Source organism: Barbus barbus (assembly GCF_936440315.1).
Source record: "Barbus barbus genome assembly, chromosome: 7".
Classification (NCBI taxonomy): Eukaryota; Metazoa; Chordata; class Actinopteri; order Cypriniformes; family Cyprinidae; genus Barbus; species Barbus barbus.
This window is the reverse complement of record NC_136735.1, coordinates 9,812,094-9,831,863: the sequence shown is the minus strand read 5'-3', so window position 1 is coordinate 9,831,863 and position 19,770 is coordinate 9,812,094. Positions and strand designations below refer to the sequence as shown.

The window sequence follows — 19,770 nt, the reverse complement described above, 5'->3', positions numbered from 1 at the left end:
CTCAGAGGATCGTGGGCTGCCGTCTACCAGATCTGGACACAATATATGGCATTATATTATATGCTGTACGGGTCAGGAAAAAGGCCAGCCGCATTGCGGCGGATCCCATCCACCCGCGAAATGGACTGTTTGTACCGCTTCCTTCAGGAAAGTGGTACAGAAACATTAAGACCACCACAACCAGACTCAAAAACAGCTTCTTCCCCAGAGCTGTGAAAGCCATCACCCCCCCACTCCCGCGCAGTCACACACACATGCAACCTCCCCCCACAGCCACACACTCACTCGCTCACACACACACCTACCCCCACTGATTCTCACACACAGGCATCAGTTCTCTGCAAAGGACATTGAATGCACAAATTCTGACTGTCTTGCACTGCATTATGTGTGAGCAGAAATGACAATAAAGACTCTTGAATCTTGAATATTAAGGACATGGAAGCCAGTTTCCGCCACAGAAAGATAATTGCGACTTTTCTCACAATTCTGACTTTTTTCTCATAATTCTGAAATATAAACTTGCAATTGCGAGTTATAAAGTCAGAATAGTTATATATAAATTCGCAAATCTGACTTTTTGTATATAGCCTATCTCATAATTCTGGGGGGTCAGAATTGTGAGTTTGTAGCCTATCTCATAATTCTGAGGGGGAAAAGTCAGAATTGCGAGTTTATAGCCTATCTCATAATTCTGAGGGGGGAAAAAGTCAGAATTGCGAGTTTATAGCCCATCTCATAATTCTGAGGGGGGAAAAAGTCAGAATTTGCGAGTTTATAGCCCATCTCATAATTCTAACGGGGGAAAGTCAGAATTGCAAGTTTATAGCCTATCTCATAATTCTGAGAGGGGAAAAGTCAGAATTGCGAGTTAGGCTATCTGACATACAAGAGAATAAGAAGCGTAATTACCGCAATTACCTTTTTTAATTATTTATTTTATTCAGTTGTGGAAACAGGCTTCCATATAAGAAATGTGTATGTCCTGATTGTAGCCTATGTTTTATGAACACGCATACGAACGTTTTATTTCATATGAACGTTTTATTTTATTTTATTATTTGGATGTTAATTTTATAAAAAAACACAAAAATCAGCCACGTGAATTTTAGTTTTGATTAGTAGCCTATATGCAAATCATTCTTCTATATCACTTTATGCACTTTTGAGCTGAATCAAACATGCAACAAATTGAACCTGAAATTGCTTAGTAATTGGATCAAATTACATACGTATTGATTTATTTAGTCATTTAGCAGACGCTTTTATCCAAAGCGACTTACAAATGAGGATATTACAAATACCTGAAATTGATTTAGACAGGTAACATGCCAAAGATGAATTATTGACCGTGATGACTTAAAAAAATAGCTGGTTTGTTTTTTGGACTGGTTCATCTTGGGAAAGGTCCGAATCATGGAAATGAGTCGGACTTCCCATTATTACGGGGGGAGTAGATGGTGTATGTAGGTAACTAACTTCCTGTATGGTAACTAATATTATCTTTTTGACAATTAACAGGTCTTATGGATGCATACTACAGTTTTACGCCATTTCATTATGGGGTTCTTGGTAAAAGATCATGATAAAAGGTGCAGTGGTTCTGCATTGTTGGAGTTAAGGACCCATTGGACCCGTTCAGTAGATTTGCGTCATTGTGCGTAGATTAGAGATTGCGCAAGTTTGCTCAGCTGACAAGATACGTACGCCAGTAACGTACGTAAGGATACGTCACCGCGCAGTACAGTTCGGTGAGAAGACAGTCATTAAGAAGACATGCACATTTTAATAACAGGAACATGTTTAAGTCTTAAATAATGCTGAGGTTAGAATAATAATACCTGTAACAAATAATACCTGTAAGGTTAGAACATACAAAAATAACATCAATACTCATTTTATTAAAAACAGTTTTGTGATCAGTTGCAACAACTCATAATTAGAGAACACAAATATTTTTTCAACTCAAATTATTAAATATTTAAGGTAAATAACCTTTACATTTCTTATTCTATTGTATCTCTCACATTTAATATATTAGTTACACTAAACTGCAATAAGACAATGTATATCAACAGCAATATAATATGGAAAATACAACCAAATATAAACTCCATGAAATTTAAATATATGTATTTTTATAGAGCTTGAAATCCAAGCCATCATGATGCATATGGTGTGTGCAGCTGCAGGTCATAAATTAGACAGACAACAATGAAATCAAAAATAGCTTTGACAGTATATTGAATCAGGGTCAGCATTTCAGGTCAGCATCACTTTGTTCTCTTGAAATGCATAAAGTATAAAGTCATGATTGTCAGCTGTAATATGTGACTCCATTATTACCCGTTTTTGTCTTCAAACCAGCCTTTAAACAAAAATCCATATGGTCATATCAGCACACTGTTAATACTTACATCAGTAAATGTACAGTGTTTGATGAAGTATAAATTAAAGATGTATGTTCTGAATAAACCTTTTGAGATCAGTGCACAGATCATTAATGCGCACATGATATAACAGAGTTCATCTGAAAGACATAAGATGACTTTTTGAACGGCGTAGAAATGGCCAGATGTGTGTCAGTTTTACAAGAGTCAAAATCACAGATGACATTACTTCAACTCCTTTCAGTAGGCTGAGCCACACAATCGTCAAGAGTTCAGTCACAACCATAGCACTTCAATTCCTGGCTGTGGGGTACAGTTCTTTAGTGTATATACAGCACATCATGAACTTTAGAAAATCTGTTGCTCAAACAGAATCTTCTGGTAGCCTTGCGGTGGAGAATGGTAGAAGTCACCGAACTGGCAATCCAATATTGCACTATCGTCAACTGTGAGGGACAAGATGAAGGCATACAAGCTCAGATGTGTTTTTTTAACAATAAATTCTATTTAAAAATGCAAGAATTCTGAAAAAAAAGGACCAAAATGCTTATTTTTTAGGTAATTCTTAAGCAACTCAATTTGTTAACTCATTTAAGAAAATAATGTTGTCTGTTTGAAGTCTTTATATAATAGCCTAACTCAACCCTTTTATACAAAAAAAATTTTTTCCCTACAATTTAATTAATCAAAATATAATAAAATAAAAGAGCATTAGTGTACAAATTCATAAAATGGTAAAATACGTATATTTTACAGTAGAATAAGAGAGATATAAATATTGTGCAATACTGTAATCAAAGAACATTAAAACACTATGATTCTCATCTCTATGCAGTTCATCACTAATTAACAGGAGGAAAAAAAAGGCAATTTTGTAATTGTGTTACTAAGTAACATCAATTCTTATCTCAACTGCACTGGCAACCAAAGATGTTAGTGGATAGTAATCGTTATAAAAAAAAAAATAATAATACCACAAAATACTTACCATAAACTACAGGATAAACAGTTCCTCTAATGCCTGATGCTGGACAGTTCATATTCTTCCCATTTAGGTACAAATTCAGTTCCACATGGTCATACGTAACACCCTACACACACAAAAAAAGAGTGAAAACAGAAAATTAGATACATGAAGCTATTACGCTGAAAATGAACCATTGCTTTCAAGAAAACCCTCATAGCTCCTGTCAGCATACATATTAGTGCCAAGAGGTTTCCATCTTACAGATAACCCAGTGAACTCAGTATGAAATTACAGTCAGGTGGTACACCAAAATGAAGTTCACAACGAAACTCCAGTATTTAATGAGTCTGTTACAGTTAAGAACCCTTGTTATTCTAGGCAGCAAATCCCAAATCCAAAATGGAACGCTTCTCCCTTTACCAAGCACACACAAATAGATTTATTTACCAACAAATCCCATATTAATGCAATGCCGCCAAGACTCACCACGATGTCTCCTTCCTGCGGTAAGCTGTTTGCAGGTAATCGGTTCTTTTCTTCATTGTTGTGGTACACGGTGCCATCTTGCCGGAGCACAAGGCTGTGTGGGTCTCTACCCATAGGGATCTGGTTCAGATTTGCTTTCTGTGTTGCCACTCCTACTCCCCAGACACCTGCAAAGGCCAAAGTCCCCAGCAGTCACACCTAATGACTAAAACAATGTTGTTTAACTTAAACGTAAATGCTTGCACACATCACGTCTTACCTGTGGACTGAACCTTGAACTCAAAGTAGCTCTTGTTTTGATGGAGAGGGGCGTTTGCAATGCAACCACCAGTTCCACATATGCGTCTTCCACTCTTTACAATGACAACATCAGTACCTGAAATATCATAGGGAAATAATCCATTTATCACATACTTAATTAACCGCATAACAGAGACCAAAATATTTTACTACCGTTTTTTCCTGCTTCATGACGTTCTGAAATTATGCTCTTCTTTTCCATTAATCCTACATGCTATCAGAATCAGAATCAGAATCAGAAAGAGCTTTATTGCCAAGTGTGTTTGCACACACAAGGAATTTGTCTTGGTGTTATAAGCTTCCAGTACAGAAAGTACAAACATAGTGCAGACAACATATAATTAAGGTGATAAAGAACACTAATGAAGAGAATATACAATAATTAAGAATAACAATAGTAATAAAAATAAAAATATACAGAAAAGAGACATGACCATAGACAGAACTGTGAATGTGCATGTGTCCTATGTGCAGATGAAGGTTTGATGGGTTATTTACAGATGTACAGTACCGGGGTGTGTTATGTGTTGTTCAGGTGGGATACGGCCTGGGGGAAAAAACTGTTCTTGTGTCTGGCTGTTCTGGTGCTCAGTGATCTGTAGCGCCGGCCAGAGGGCAACAGTACAAAGAGAGAGTGAGCTGGGTGTGAGGGGTCCAGAGTGACTTTCTTAGCCCTTTTCCTCACTCTGGAGGTGTAAAGTTCTTGGAGGTTGGGCAGAGGGGCACCGATAATTCTCTCAGCAGTCCTAACTGTCCGTTGTAGTCTTCTGATGTCTGTTTTGGTAGCTGAACCAAACCAAACAGTTATAGAAGAACATAGGACAGACTCGATGATTGCAGAGTAGAACTGTTTCAGCAGCTCCTGAGGCAGGTTGAACTTCCTTAGCTGGCGGAGGAAATACAGCCTCTGCTGGGCCTTTTTCGCAATAGAGTCAATGTGATTGTCCCACTTCAGGTCCTGGGAGATGGTGGTGCCCAGGAATCTGAATGACTCTACTGAAGTCACAGTGCTGTTCATGATGGTGAGTGGGGGGAGAGCAGGGGGGTTTCTCCTGAAGTCCACTATCATCTCCACAGTTTTGAGCGTGTTCAGCTCCAGGTTGTTAAGACTGCACCAGACAGCCAGCTGCTCAACTTCCTGTCTGTAAGCAGACTCGTCACCATCCTTGATGAGGCCTATGACTGTAGTGTCGTCCGCAAACTTCAGGAGCTTGACAGAGGGGTCCTTTGATGTGCAGTCATTCGTGTAGAGGGAGAAGAGCAGTGGGGAGAGAACGCAACCCTGAGGGGCGCCAGTGCTGATGGTGAGAGTCCTGGATGTGAGTTTGCCCAGCCTCACTAGCTGCTGCCTGTCTGTCAGGAAGCTGGTGATCCACTGACAGATGGAGGAGGGCACAGAGAGCTGTCTCAGTTTGTCTGAGAGAAGGTCAGGTATGATGGTATTGAAGGCCGAGCTGAAGTCCACAAATAAGATCCTTGCATAATTCCCAGGTTTGTCGAGGTGTTGCAGGATGTAATGCAGTCCCATATTGACAGCGTCATCCACAGACCTGTTTGCTCTATAGGCAAACTGAAGAGGATCCAGCAAGGGTCTAGTGATGTCCTTCAGGTAGGCCAGGACCAGTCTCTCAAGTGACTTCATGACCACAGACGTGAGTGCGACAGGTCTGTAGTCATTAAGTCCAGTGATTTTGGGCTTTTTGGGGACGGGAATGATGGTGGAGCGTTTGAAGCAGCGGGGAACTTCACACAGCTCCAGAGATCTGTTGAAGATTTGTGTAAAGATGGGGGCCAGTTGGTCAGCACAGACTTTTAGACAGGCAGGTGAAATACCGTCTGGTCCTGAAGCTTTCCTAGATTTCTGTTTTCTGAAGACCCGGTTCACATCCTCTACACAGACTTTAAACGCAGGTAGAATGGTGGGGGAGGGAGTAAGGGGGGTTGCAGGGGGGGAAGGTGAATGTGTGAAGTGCAGATCAGAGCGGGTGCTGGGTGTCAATCTGGCCTTTTCAAATCGGCAGTAAAACACATTGAGATCGTCAGCCAGTTGTTGATTCTCCACAGACTGTGGGGGTGGTGTCTTGTACATGGTGATGTTCCTCAGACCAGTCCATACCGACGCCGGATCGTTGGCTGAAAGTTCTTTTTTCAACTTCTCAGAGTAGTTCTTTTTAGCCACTCTGATCTCCTTTGTTAGTCTGTTCCTGGCCTGGTTATACAAGATTTTATCCCCACTTCTGTAAGCGTCCTCTTTGGCCTGACGAAGCTGTTTGAGTTTCCCAGTAAACCACGGTTTATCATTATTGAATGATAAGAATGTCCTGGTGGGGATGCATATATCCTCACAGAAACTGATATATGATGTTACAGTCTCTGTGAGTTCATCCAGATCGGTGGCAGCGGCTTCAAAAACAGTCCAATCAGTGAGGTCAAAACAAGCTTTTAAATCTTGCTCTGCTTCATTAGTCCATCTCTTAACGGTTCTTAATACAGGCTTCGAAGATTTGAGTTTTTGCCTATAGGTCGGTATGAGATGAACCAAACAGTGATCAGAGAGCCCCAGAGCTGCCCGTGGGACAGAGTGATATGCATCTTTAATTATTGTGTAACAATGATCCAATATATTTATGTCTCTGGTGGGACATGTAACGTGCTGTCTGTATTTTGGCAGTTCGCGGGAGAGATTTGCTTTATTAAAATCTCCAAGAATGATTAAAAAAGAGTCCGGGTACCTTTGCTCTGTTTCAAATATTTGTTCAGCCAGCTGTTGCATCGCGGCGCTCACGCACGCGTCCGGAGGCACGTACACATTCACGAGAATGAAGGAGGAAAACTCTCGGGGTGAATAGAACGGCTTACAGTTTATGAAGAAGGCCTCCAAATTAGGAGAACACATCTTCTTCAGAGTTGTTACATCTGAACACCAACCTTTATACATTTTGTGTCATTTTACTATAGTTTATTAAATCACTTTCCCTCATCCCATTGAATTATATACAAGTCATTACAGATGTTAAACTCAAAGAACTGTAAATAAATACTCGGTTATGCCAAGTCTGACAGCAGTGAAATGATCATAACACGACCAAGGCACTTATTTTTTGAAGCAGGACAGTTTTGTTGATCATATACTCAAATGATGTGTCTGAAATGAAACACTTACCCATGTGATGAGTGTCCAGCTGAACCGTGGGCATTTCCTTCAGTGCTACATGGCCTCTGTTATTGTCTCCACAACAGCCAAAACAACATGAAACCAACGCCGCCATAGCTGTATTTCTCTCACAATAATAACCTTAATATTAAATAATATAGTTACGTTCTATTTAGTTGTTATACGATGTTATTTGTGCTACAAATCATCGGAGGTCATTTTTATTCTCTCTGCATGCTAAGCTAACAGGATATGACGTGGAAGGTTTTTTTCCCTCTCACTTTCTTTTTTATTTTTTTATGTATATATATATTATTTCCAGGATAGCTCAATGGTGACCTCTAGTGACCAAAAGACGGACTGCTATTAAGGGGATAGCGGGCAAAAATTAAAATCCTGTCTTTTACTCGCCCTCATGTTGTGAGAAGCCCGTATGACTTTCTTTCTTCCGTGGAGCTCAGTGCAGAATGTTAGGGGCTCACACACCATTCACTTTCACTGCATCTCTTTCACACTAAAGTGAATAATAACAAGACTGTGACTTACTGTTGCGTTGCGTGGAAGAAAGTCATACGCCTTTGGAATATGAATGAATAAATGATCACTTTGGACGAATATATTATACCTTAATGGTAAAGTTAAAGGGAAAGTCCATCCAAAAATGAAAATTTACTCACTCTCAAGTATGTATTTATTACAGCTGTTGAACACAAAAGTATATATTTTGAACAATGTGTGTGACCAAAAAGTTGACAGTTGCCATCCATAGCATGGGGGGAAATACTCTGGAAGTCAAAGGAGTTTTGGTTACCAACATTCTTCAAAATATCTTCTTATGTGTTCAGCAGAAGAAATAAACTCTCACAGGTTTGGAACAACTTGAGGGTGAGCAAATGATGACAGAATTTTAATTTCAGGGTGAACTATCCCTTTAAATTCATTAGCCTGACAACATAAGGGTCCCTTAATCGTCAGATAATTTTGGCCTTTTTTACATACTTTTCTACAGCAGCTCGTCAGCAAATCAGACACTACAGACTACTGGATATACTTTAACTTTATGGCATTATAATTTATGTGTACAAGTCTGGGTATGTGTGCAAATCTAGCTGAGGGATCGGGATCGATGTGACCTTAAAAGCTTTTAACCTGCTCTGTGCCACTCGGTTACAGCTGTGAAGTTTTGCATAGCAACAACCTCGCCGCTCAAAGTAAGGGGGGATCTATATCTGACCAACTACTTTCAAAACCGAAAATACATCTTACTTCTGTTCATATATTTTCTCGCCCTCGTATCAAAGACAAGTCAAAACAAACATTTAGCAAGACGCCTGTTTGTTACTTGAAACACGTAACTTCGATATTAACTTTTGTGTGTTGTTTGAGGAGTTCGCTAGTGTGGAAATCTGCACAGCAACAAGCGCCATGATTGTGTTTTCTGAGTGCCCTAGTAACTGGCGCGCGCGGTTTCTATCCAATAAAAGAGCGCGTGATGTGTTTGCAGTTACGCGGTGGAACCGTTTCACCCAACATCCATACTTTTCATAGGATTATTGCATTATTGTAAAAAAACATTTTGACTAACATCACCTTCTTGTCCTTTGGGGTGACTAGTAGTAAGCAGATGTCGAGGTAAATGGACCAAAAGAAGGTAATGTAGGCACAGTGTTTCATCATTTTTAAAAAACAACAACAATTCTGATTCAACTAACCAGTTTAACAATTCATACATTGTCGCTATCTTGTAATGGCGAGAGAGCGTTTTAATTACTACTGTTTGTATAGGATACAGACTTATACTAAGTTTCACCATGTTGTGATTTTGAGATGCAGGTGATGTTATATGTTAGCTTTGGCAGTACGGCATAAACAAGTTCAGAAACAGCGACGAGATGATGGTCTCGCCTTTTGAATGATAACAAAACCGTTATTTTCAGAACTGCCCAATCAGATTTGACCATAAACCTGCGCCTCGCTCAGCTGTGACACCCTGAATGATGTGTCTGTGGTATTACCTGCCAAGAATATCTTATTCAGAGAGAGAAGAGAAAGAAAGAAAAAAGCCCTTTTGGCTGCGCTATGAATTTCCGCTTCAGAAAGTGTTCATAAGTACAGAATTGAAGAATAACCTCAGTGACATGAGAAGCGAGTGGCGTGGCTTCTGCACAATTTTCCGTCGGTTTTATCGGATCTTGTGTCGCTCGACAATATCGTTGATATTATTACGTCACACAATGTACAATAGAGGTGGATATGACATCGAAGCACTCCTAATGTGTCAAGTTAGGCACTTCGATTCGACTATAGTTTATTAAAAACACATCCATTTACATTCAGATTCTGTGGAAGACAACCAATCCAACCATATCCAAATCCTAAATCAAGATACAATGATTTTATTGATTTGCTGAAAACAGTAAGTTTTAAAGTGCATAGATCCACACCGATAACTTTGTTCCTTGTACAGGACACTTTTACAAACGAAATCAGTTGCATGGCATGCTACCCCTGAGAATATACAAAGTGTGTTTTTAATAGTCAATAACGACAACCAGTGCTCTTTTTTGAGCAGTTTTAGTCATTATTACGTACATAAATACTAATGCTATGAGGTCTGTTTTAACTTTCTATGGACAGATTATCAATGCTAAAGTGTCAAGCGGATATTGAGTGAATGCTCAATTTAAATTAGTTGGTCAGAGGTATTTATTTTTAAGTTATTCTGTGAGTTCAACCACATTTACTGTCATATTCCTTTTTTTGGGAGCAGGGACAACTGCCATCAGAAATGCACTTCGTCATCCAAGATAATCAGGGTTTCTTTTAATAAATTATTTTAAAGGCACGAAATACGACTCGTCGCCTTTATGTCCTTCCTTGAGGTTCAGGTAACTGTTACATCCAAACCAGCGCATCTTGGTGAGTTCTAAACCAAGTTTATGATATTTGAGCTAAAATTTAGGTTAGTCTCTGTGATTTTTGGTCATTCGTATCCCTTGAGACAACAGGGTCTAGTGTTTCGGGTTAAAGTTGTATATAGATTCGCATGCTCATCTTTCATTTGCTTATTTGACCGATTTTTGTACAATTGATCCAGATGAAGGCAAACTGTTCTTAATCTTGGCCTGATGGTGGACACGATGAAGGATGGTTTCCTCAGTATCGCCCGAGGAGAAACCGAGCGTTTCAACAGAGAGGGAGTGTAAATAGATTTGATATTAACGACCCTTGCAGAGGGAAAGAAACGCGAGAATCAAAACAAACAGCGCAAAGTACCAAAAGGGGCCGATCTACGAAGTTGATTCTGTCAGCACCCCTCCCCTAAATCTTAACTTAAAAGAAACGGGGGGCGATCTGAAAACTTCAAACCATTTAAAGTTTCCCAGAAGATGGCGATGCTGCGTAATTCAAAATGTGAAAATAAAGATGGAAGGTGATGTGATGATGATGCTTAACACTGTAACACGACACATTTTATAACTGTTTTCTTTATAATGATGGGCAAAAGGAACTGCACATTACAGTCTATATATTTTTTTATTAGAACTTGCTGTGAGAAATGCGGCAGATTTATGTATTTGACACAAACTGCAGAATTCGCGCGCAACGCGACTCTACAATTAATTTGCCATGATGCAATCGTTGTAATTTTAATGTTTTTTTTTTATTTTATTTTCCTTTACTGCGTTTTTTCATGTACATAAATTGTATCAACGAGCTCCAATCACTTTTAGAGCAGCATCTGACTCGTTTAAACTGAAATTACATAAACAATTATAAAGCTTATTTGGGGTTTTATCACATTCCATGTCACCCGTTCTCAGAATAAAAGCGTTCAGAGCACCGGCATGTGCACAATATGTTATTAGTCAGTCGTTAATCTTCTTGTGCTTTCCTGATGAGGGATCCCGACGCACAGAGGCCCCCGCAGACGGTAAACGGCCCGCCTAACTCCAGCAGCACGGTCAATACTGGAGGATTCGCTAGTGCTTTGACTCCAATATTTACGTGCTGCTACAGCCAGGCAGCCAGCCAGACGGCCAAGTTCAGGAGACTCGCCGGCACACGTAGTCTTGCTTCTGCTGCTGTTGCTGTCTTTGCACCCGTTTGAATGTGAAGTGCGCGTCTGTCCTGCCGTTCTTGCCGCAGCACAGTACGGCCTGCACCCCCGTTATAACTCACAAACCATTCTGTGCTGCTACAGTACCGATAGGCCCCGCGCCGACCGCCGCACAGACACGCTCCGCGTTTCGCAACCTGAAAACACAGAATCAATAAAAAGGCAATGAGTAATAAGTGTCAATATGGCTACATGCTGTAATCAAATGATGTCAAAATGACTAAGGGGTCAAAAATAAATAAAAAGGCTTGCTCGGGACATTATAATCTAAAATCAAGAACAGAGATAAAACACCAAGTGTTAGTTCTGATTAAAAAGGTGAGACTTCCTGAGGTTTTGTGAACTGTTATTTCTCACGTTTGGTTTTGCTATGCAAATGCAGCAGGACATGGATCACTAACATAATCATGTATGAAAACAAGCGAAAGTGTATCTATTTTAGAACGTTTTAGGAGTTGAGTAAAGAATTATTTTGTTTTAAATGGGGACCAGAAAAAAACTGGCAGCTGCCATTATCTAGTTTCAAGGTCAAATGCATTGTTTTCCATTTTTAAAAGTCTGTTACATCATGAAAACAAATGCAAAATCATCTCTGTTTTTAAAGATATAAAATGTGTATTTTCAGAAATGTTGCATTGTTGCTCCTTACACTCATAACTATTTTTTTTTTTTGTACTTTCTTCTATTTTTAACAGCACATTTCTATTCTACAGTGATGGGTGGATTTTTCAGTGCTCAAAATCTATTTGCTCTTAACTCTATGATCAGTTGTGGTAATTTGGTACCTGTTCTGAGAAAAGCATGATATTCACAGCGTTCTTACACAACCTGCCTGCCTCTCACTGATGAAATCACCATTACCAGGTAAGTGCGCACCGTGATTAAAAAGTTCACTGTGTCCAAACCTTCATTTAGAGAAATTTCACAAAAGCAGAGAACTTCAGAAAACCAGCAACTGTTAAAACATACAAACTGAGTGCATTCTGAGTGTAATTATGCAAGTTGTCTAATTGAATTGTATTTTCCTAAAATTATGTTCACATTCAATATAAGATTTGCCAGTAGATTCATGTAGGTAATTCAAATCAGTCAAGATTCATGTAGGTAATTCAAATCAGTCAAGACGTGAATTTTAAAAGAACCATATGAGTACGCTGAAGCTGAAGCATTCATATGGTTGAGCCCAAAACTATCTTTGAAATGACTCTTATGTGGGAGTGTAAGAAATAATTTACATGACGTGTGCAAAGTGCAAAATAAGCGGGCTAATAATAACACAATTTCACGCATGACTAACTTGAAATATTTAGTTCTATTTCTGATATTAGTTGTTTTTGTAAACCCCCAGGTTTCTATTCCATTCAGTAAACACACGTGCTATTGTACCAATACTGACAATAAACTTTTGGTGTAACAAGCAAGAGGACAGTGAAGCATCTGCCGTCTATAAGGGTAAAATTACAGGTTATGAAAAGAGCCCCATGGACTTGTGGGAGAAAAAAAATAGTGCTCCCTGACAAAAGCCTGTAACTACCCACATTATAATATTTACTTATGTTGTTTGCTTTGTCTGTATGCCTTTCACTTTCTTGTTTTCTCTTTGTTAGGCACTTCAAGAGGATATAAGAAATTTTTTTTTGTTTTTCTATTCACTTCGTGGTATTTTATGCATTTCAGAAAATAACTTAACTAAACCATGCTTCTTATAACCAATATAGTTAAAATGGTTCAACTAGTGGTGTACTTACAGTTACTTGACTGTGTCACAGCTCAGTGTCATGCCGTGTGCTCTACATTCCTTTCCTGGAGAAAACAAAAATAAAGGGATATTTATGAAGCACAAATTCTGGCTGTTATGTTTCTTAACATAATTACAGGTACAAAAAACCAAAAGTATACCATCCCATAGCATGCAGTGTTTTTATGGACAGGTGTAATTATCCATCTCATGAACACTCAACAATAAACGTGGAACACACAACTATAATACATTATCCATTCACCACACTCATTTTATTTCTCATTTCTAATTTACACATACTTGACCTGTACATACATAGTTGTCTATATTATATACTGTGTTTTTGCTGCTTTGTACATTGCCTATTTGGATATTATTTTATTATCTGTGTCCTGTCCTGTTGCACTGTGGAGCTTGTCACTACAACAAATTCCTTGTATGTGTAAACACACTTGGCCAATAAAGCTCATTCGGATTCTGATCTTGTGCTTTTACATTATGCAAAATATTTAAATGAATACTGCACAATCTTGTTTTAAGATTAATCCTTATGTGCCAAGGTTTGTGACCATGTGTGTGTGTGTGTGTGTGTGTGTGAGAAAAAGGAAACCCATCCCCAACAAATAACACCACAACTGTACAAACCTATGAAAAGGTGTTTTCTAAAAATTACAAAATGTGTGATACTAAAAAAATAAAGTTTAATTACTTTTAAATTTAGAAAAGTATTGTATTTAGTAAAAACAACAACAACAACACACTTGTCCATACAAAAGACAAAAATAAAATAAAACCAAGAGGACAAATAACACAAAGTAAGTTTTAATAATGCCCAGAATATAAATGTAATTCTAAGTAGTAGTACTAATACTTAACTTTAAGGGCACACTTTGAATAAACTAACTTTTACAGGATAGCAATGTTGCAACAAAAAAAAGATGAGTCATCATTTCAGCATAATTACCCAGCAACAAACTAAAAATGAATTTACACAAATAATTTTAAAAATCATCATTACGTTTGTTAAATTGTGACTTACTATTGAGTACTACACTAACAGCAAATTCATAAAGGCATTAAACCCAGATGATTTTCATTAAAGGTATTGTCTCAGTATTTACAGACTCACAGTGACTGAATATTATATGATAATAAAACCTAGATGGGATGATGAATTCAACAACATAGAAGCCTATCAGAATAATGAAGTAAGTTATTTACATATTCAAGTTATATGCATTGAATATTACACTGCAGCGTACATGTGTACCTAAATAAAACAAAATAAAGCATACTTGAACAAAATAGTTTATTTGCTAACCAAAATGACACACACTGGTGATGTGAAGGGGTTAGTCTGATTAGTGTATTTTTACGAGACTGCAGCTAGATGTGTTGTTCCATGTAACTTCGTATACCAGAAGTTAGCAGAGAAACATTTACTTCCTACCACAGAAAAGGGAAGCTGCTCCCATAATTTCACTTAACAAGTAACAAGCAAGTAAGAGCACACAAGTGTGTGTAAAAGCACATTTATACACACGATCTGCCCAATGGGACACAATAAAACAATCCTAGAACTGAAGAAACCAAATCTGACATTTCTAATCCCACTCTACACATCATCAACAACTATTTTTGATCTTTGTGCACAAGTGGTGTACTTGCGAAAACATCTAGACTTGATATACTAGAAAATCTAATATTTAATGCAAAATAATTCATAATTACATATAAACATTGTAAATAAAAAATATTTGTTAATACATTTTAAAACAAAGAACTGGAAACTTGGAGCTACACTGTAAATATCAAAACGGGGATGCCGTATTTATGAACTAAATATTTTTATTCCACAATTACGACGTTACCATTTTATTTTTGGTCAGTCTTAAAAGGCACAGTGTGCTTACATGCTTCAGCTTAACATATCGCCTTTGTACATGAAACATCACAGTACAATTGCAATATACAAGTTATTTCATATTGTATGATCTAACGTCGCAAAAACACATCAAGCACTTTAACTGCGAGGAAGGGGGGGGTGGGGGTTGCACTGGCCTAATACCTTGACAACGGCACCCAGTCCCCATAACAAGTGCATTTGCCTTGGCAACGTCAGATAGGGGCAGCCCCTGGCAGCACATGTAGTACTAAGAAGAGCTTACAATGAAGAGCTCTGCTGTTTGGCATCAGAAAGCTGTGTTCCTCTTAGCAGATAGCTTTGTAATTGACACTCAGATCAAGATTTTCATTTCTGTGTTTCACATCTAAATGATCATTTACAAAAGAACACACACACCCACCAAGAATCGAGAGTCCTCTGATCTTGCTGGGCAAACACGTACACATACACGCAAAACCGAGGCCTGAGTTAGGCCCGAAAATCATGTTTCATACTGATCGGTTTACTAGCAAGTGAAGTTATGAAATCAAAAGCCCCCGCCCCAAATGTTACAGACATTCAGGTTTCATGATAATAACACAGCCAAGTGACTCTTCTTATTTTCCCTTCAAGCTACTACTTGAAACTACATCAACCAGCTTCTTTGAATCCTAGAGGCCCTTCTTTAACTTTGTGGCAAGAGGCACGTTGAAATAAGCTAACACAAAGAGGGGGGGGGGGGGGGCACAACAGAAACCTCAAACTCATTTTGGGACCAGTTCTGCTATCGTATTTACTTCAAAGAGTCACTATACAATGTTTACAGGCATGGTTAAAGCAAATAGACATTGATATAAAAATTAGCTAGAACAGTACAGGCCTGTTACATTATCTACAGGAGCTGAACGATGAAAATATGATCCCTTTGAAGTCAATATGGTATTATACAATGTGAAACTCCATCAGAATCAACATGAATAATATAACTGGTGATAGCAACTCAATTCATGTGTAGCACAAAAACAACAAAATAAGTATTTTTTCCCATACACTATAATTTTATAGGTAAGGTTTAAAAAAAAAAAAACACTAAGGGAAATATTTACCTCCATTTGAGTGGAAGTCAGTAGCTGTTCCACATTTTTAATATATTTTCAAAGCATTCAAATTAAGAGGAACAAATAATAATTAGAGAAAAATCATAAAGATAATTCACAGGCCCTGCACCTACAGAGTTTTTCATATAACGAGTGTGGGATGAGGTCCGAGTCAAATGCAATATTACATAACCATTAACATAAGACAAAAATGGCATTAAACACTGGGCATATGACAGGGACCAAAAGAATCAGTGGTCTTTGATGTACATGACACACACTACTACTATAAAATATATGTATTTGAGGGTTTCTATTTGGATTTGGGCCAAGAGGTTACAATTGTGAAAAAGACACTGGCAATACACATCATAATGAACTAGTACAAGTCATTATGAACTAACATGATTGTGACTAATATGTCACGGTCACAGAGACACGAGAGAATGAGCTAACGTTCACTAAGATCAAAGGTTAGAGCAAAATTTGGAGAATTTCTTTGTAGCAACTGGGTGAAAATAACGCAGCTGGACCTTGAAAGGGTAGATTAGTGTTTTACAAAATATAACGCTGTTAATAAAATGTAACAACTTATAATAATAATAATAAATGATACCTATAAGATATAATAAATATAACAATAAAATGACTTATATCAAATACAATCTTTGGCCTTGAGGAATTTTTCTACTAGTGAATGCAAAATTAAAATTAAAATCAGGATTGCTAAAGAGATGGTGTAGAATATTTTTTTTTTCTTTTGAGAAGCCACCTCTAATTATTGAATACTTTATCTAATGTCTATAACTTATGTAATTAAATATGAGTGTCCCAAACTCTGTTCCGCTTGTAAAAATAAAACTAAACATATTACCATTTCAAATTGAGTGGCTGTCTGAGAATGTGCATTCATTTAGGCCTTGTTGGCATGCTTTTGTCATTATCCGTCGTACTTTAACTCGCATCAGCCAACGTCTTGAGTGGATCCTATCAAAGAAACACAAGCCCTGTATAATGCTGTAACCTTTAGTCCTAACCTAAAGACAGAGAGAACTCAATGTAAAGCGGTCTAAGTGGGTCATCGTCATAATGTCCAGCCTCTGCTCGTTCACAATAGACCACTGAGGGATCACCTCATGACCACAATTACACACTGAAATTATAAATACACTCACACACACACACATTTTTAATCCTCACATGACAAGCTGTAAGTGTGACAATGAAATATCTGTGCAAAAAAAATAAAAAAGTATTCTTAAATAATTACTTGTATTTATTTGTTTGTCTAGGATGTGAATGAAGAGACTGGGTGGATTCATACAGGCTCAGTATTCAGTTGTGAAAGAATAGTTGTTGTGGCTGGACAAGCAGTAACTGAGGCATGTCTCCATGACAATATCTGTTTTATACATTTCTGATATTCTCTTTCTAGCTGACTGGAAACCGCATTACAATGTTAAAATATTACTATCACTTTATATTAGAAGATTATGTTCAACTGTCATTTTTAGTGAATTAAAGATTTGAGTGAATGCGTGTGTACAGTGTGTTGAATACATAAGTAGCCAACTTTAATTAGTAACTATTACCGGTTTTACAGTAAATCCACTGCAAAAACATACTATAATTATAAAGCTTTGACATAGTAATTATAATTATGTGCAGATACTAACAGATATAAGGAATTCTCATTTCTGCCCACTTTTTATTTAGGCCTATTTTTATTTTTCAAAAAACATGTTTGTGATAGCTGATCGAGCACATACACTGCACGGTGGAATGACTAGGCCTACATTAAATCATTGATATATTAATACTGCTTTACAAAAACAATTATAACTGCTTAAATGGTCAAAATTTATTTTTAAAACTTTTCAGAAATATTAATGCTTTTCAATTGAAAACATTGAAGTGAGTGAAGAAAAACCCACTCGAACGTTACTCAAGGAAACAATATTGTCCTTCTGACACAAGTAGTGCGATAACCAAAGAAATATCAACTCTGACTCTGATTAAAGCCACAGTTGGCCTCAAAACGTTTTACAGAGTGAGTGGACAGCTTACACTATATTATTGCACATTTGACAAAAGTGTCTATATTTGGTTAAAAACAGCTACAGAAAGCATGCTGTGGAACAAAAATGCCAATAGTGTTTTTGGTAAAAGCCTGTGTGATGAAATGCATTCAAACTTTAGGTTAAATTTGTTAGTATGATGACTTGTTTGCCTATGCCATAACTGTATCAAGAATTACCAATATTATAAACCATGCAGGAAAAAAGTCAGAGCATAATTTTGGCTCATTTGAATCTCCAGGTGCGGCACGCCCTCCATAAGACACCCAATACACACACAGACTGAAAGTGAGGAGAGGAACACACACCTCAGCAATTCTGCAACTGACATAGGCTTTTTCTCAACAGGCCTGCATTTTCAATTCCACCCCCACAGTAGTTCAAGGCTTACCTTTCCATCCAGTTGAACACAAAAACCGCACAAAAAGTTACTTATTGTTTCAAAAGTGGAAACACAGCCTCTGACACTCATCAGAGAAGCTGAAAAAAATATAATTGTAAGTAGTGCTACTGAAAACTAATAATAAACGTAGCAAGTAGCTGACTTAAAAATACAGATATGCATTGAAGCTCAGGACAGAATAAAGGCTTTTCTTTATTTTGTGAATAATATAATTCACTAAATTGCATAACGAGGTGAAACTGCCCAGCTTGCAACCATGATGCTGAACTCCACATTTCCAAGAAAAGCTAAAAAGCAAGAATGACCTCGCTCAATTTTACTATTACTCCAACGACACTTGACGGGTTTTATTTATTATATCAAAGTAGTAACGCAAGTCAGCACAAGACTCTGCCTCGTGTCAATTTTTATAAGTCACATAAACACCACAGTTGTCCATTCACACTAGTTGTAACATTACAATGTGACGTCTCAATCAAGAGATTACATTATGACAGCGTCAGGTCGCAATAATAATAATAATAACTTTTTTTTTAATCAACATAGGCTTCCGTGCTTGGACTTATAAAATGGCGCAAAGTATTTACCCTTAAAAACAATGCGCTTCAAGACAGTTTCACGACAACGTGATCCTCTAAAAAACATAAATTACAATCAAAGTCAGCATTTTAATGTCGAGCTCGAAGAATAAACATTTCAAACATCTTACCGGCTAAAAAGGCTCTCCTCTATAATCTGAGTTGCGTGTATATCTGCGTCCGTTACTCCCGCTCAAAAAGCGACGTGAAAAAAACACCAAAATGACTCAATCTTCACCTTCACCAATCCTAAAACCCTCTGGGATTTTCCAGAATTTTTCTATATTTTTCCCCGCTTCGAGCGTTATTTTTAGATATTATTTTTTAAAAATCGCAGGTTTTCCACATACGCAGCTGAGCCCCCTTTTCTCCTTCGGCTCCACAGTCGGCTCGTATTGGTCACTTCTGTGCTCGTCGACACTAGATCGCAGGCGATTTTACTCTCTAAACGCGGTCCGATCGTGCCGTTTTCCCCGCGTTCAGATAATAAGTGTTATTTTTTTGAGACGAAGCGTCGCGCGCGGCTCAGTGTTGATGTTTATCCGCCGCTTACTCGAAAATGGCGCTTAAA

General features: G+C 37.9%; 1 protein-coding gene across 1 annotated transcript; it reads right to left on the bottom strand.

Annotated features, from left to right (window-relative positions):
- Nucleotides 1–1,768: 1,768 nt before the first annotated feature.
- Nucleotides 1,769–7,560, bottom strand: spryd7a (SPRY domain containing 7a). The gene is made up of 5 exons (XM_079420971.1): nt 7,307–7,560; nt 4,103–4,219; nt 3,844–4,010; nt 3,379–3,481; nt 1,769–2,836 (listed from the first exon to the last, which is right to left on the bottom strand). The coding sequence occupies exons 1-5, from the start codon at nt 7,410–7,412 to the stop codon at nt 2,739–2,741; spliced, it is 591 nt and encodes a 196-aa protein (XP_079277097.1). The 5' UTR covers nt 7,413–7,560; the 3' UTR covers nt 1,769–2,738.
- Nucleotides 7,561–19,770: the final 12,210 nt, after the last annotated feature.

What these genes read in the sequence shown, in the direction of transcription:
- spryd7a (XM_079420971.1), bottom strand. Translation starts at nt 7,412, where the DNA reads ATGGCGGCGTTGGTTTCATGTTGTTTTGGCTGTTGTGGAGACAATAAC. An exon ending in CGCAGGAAGGAGACATCGTG is followed by an intron (nt 3,482 to 3,843) that starts GTGAGTCTTGGC and finishes TTGTGTGTGTAG; the next exon opens with GGTGTTACGTATGACCATGT. An exon ending in TGTTTATCCTGTAGTTTATG is followed by an intron (nt 2,837 to 3,378) that starts GTAAGTATTTTG and finishes TGTCCCTCACAG; the next exon opens with TTGACGATAGTGCAATATTG.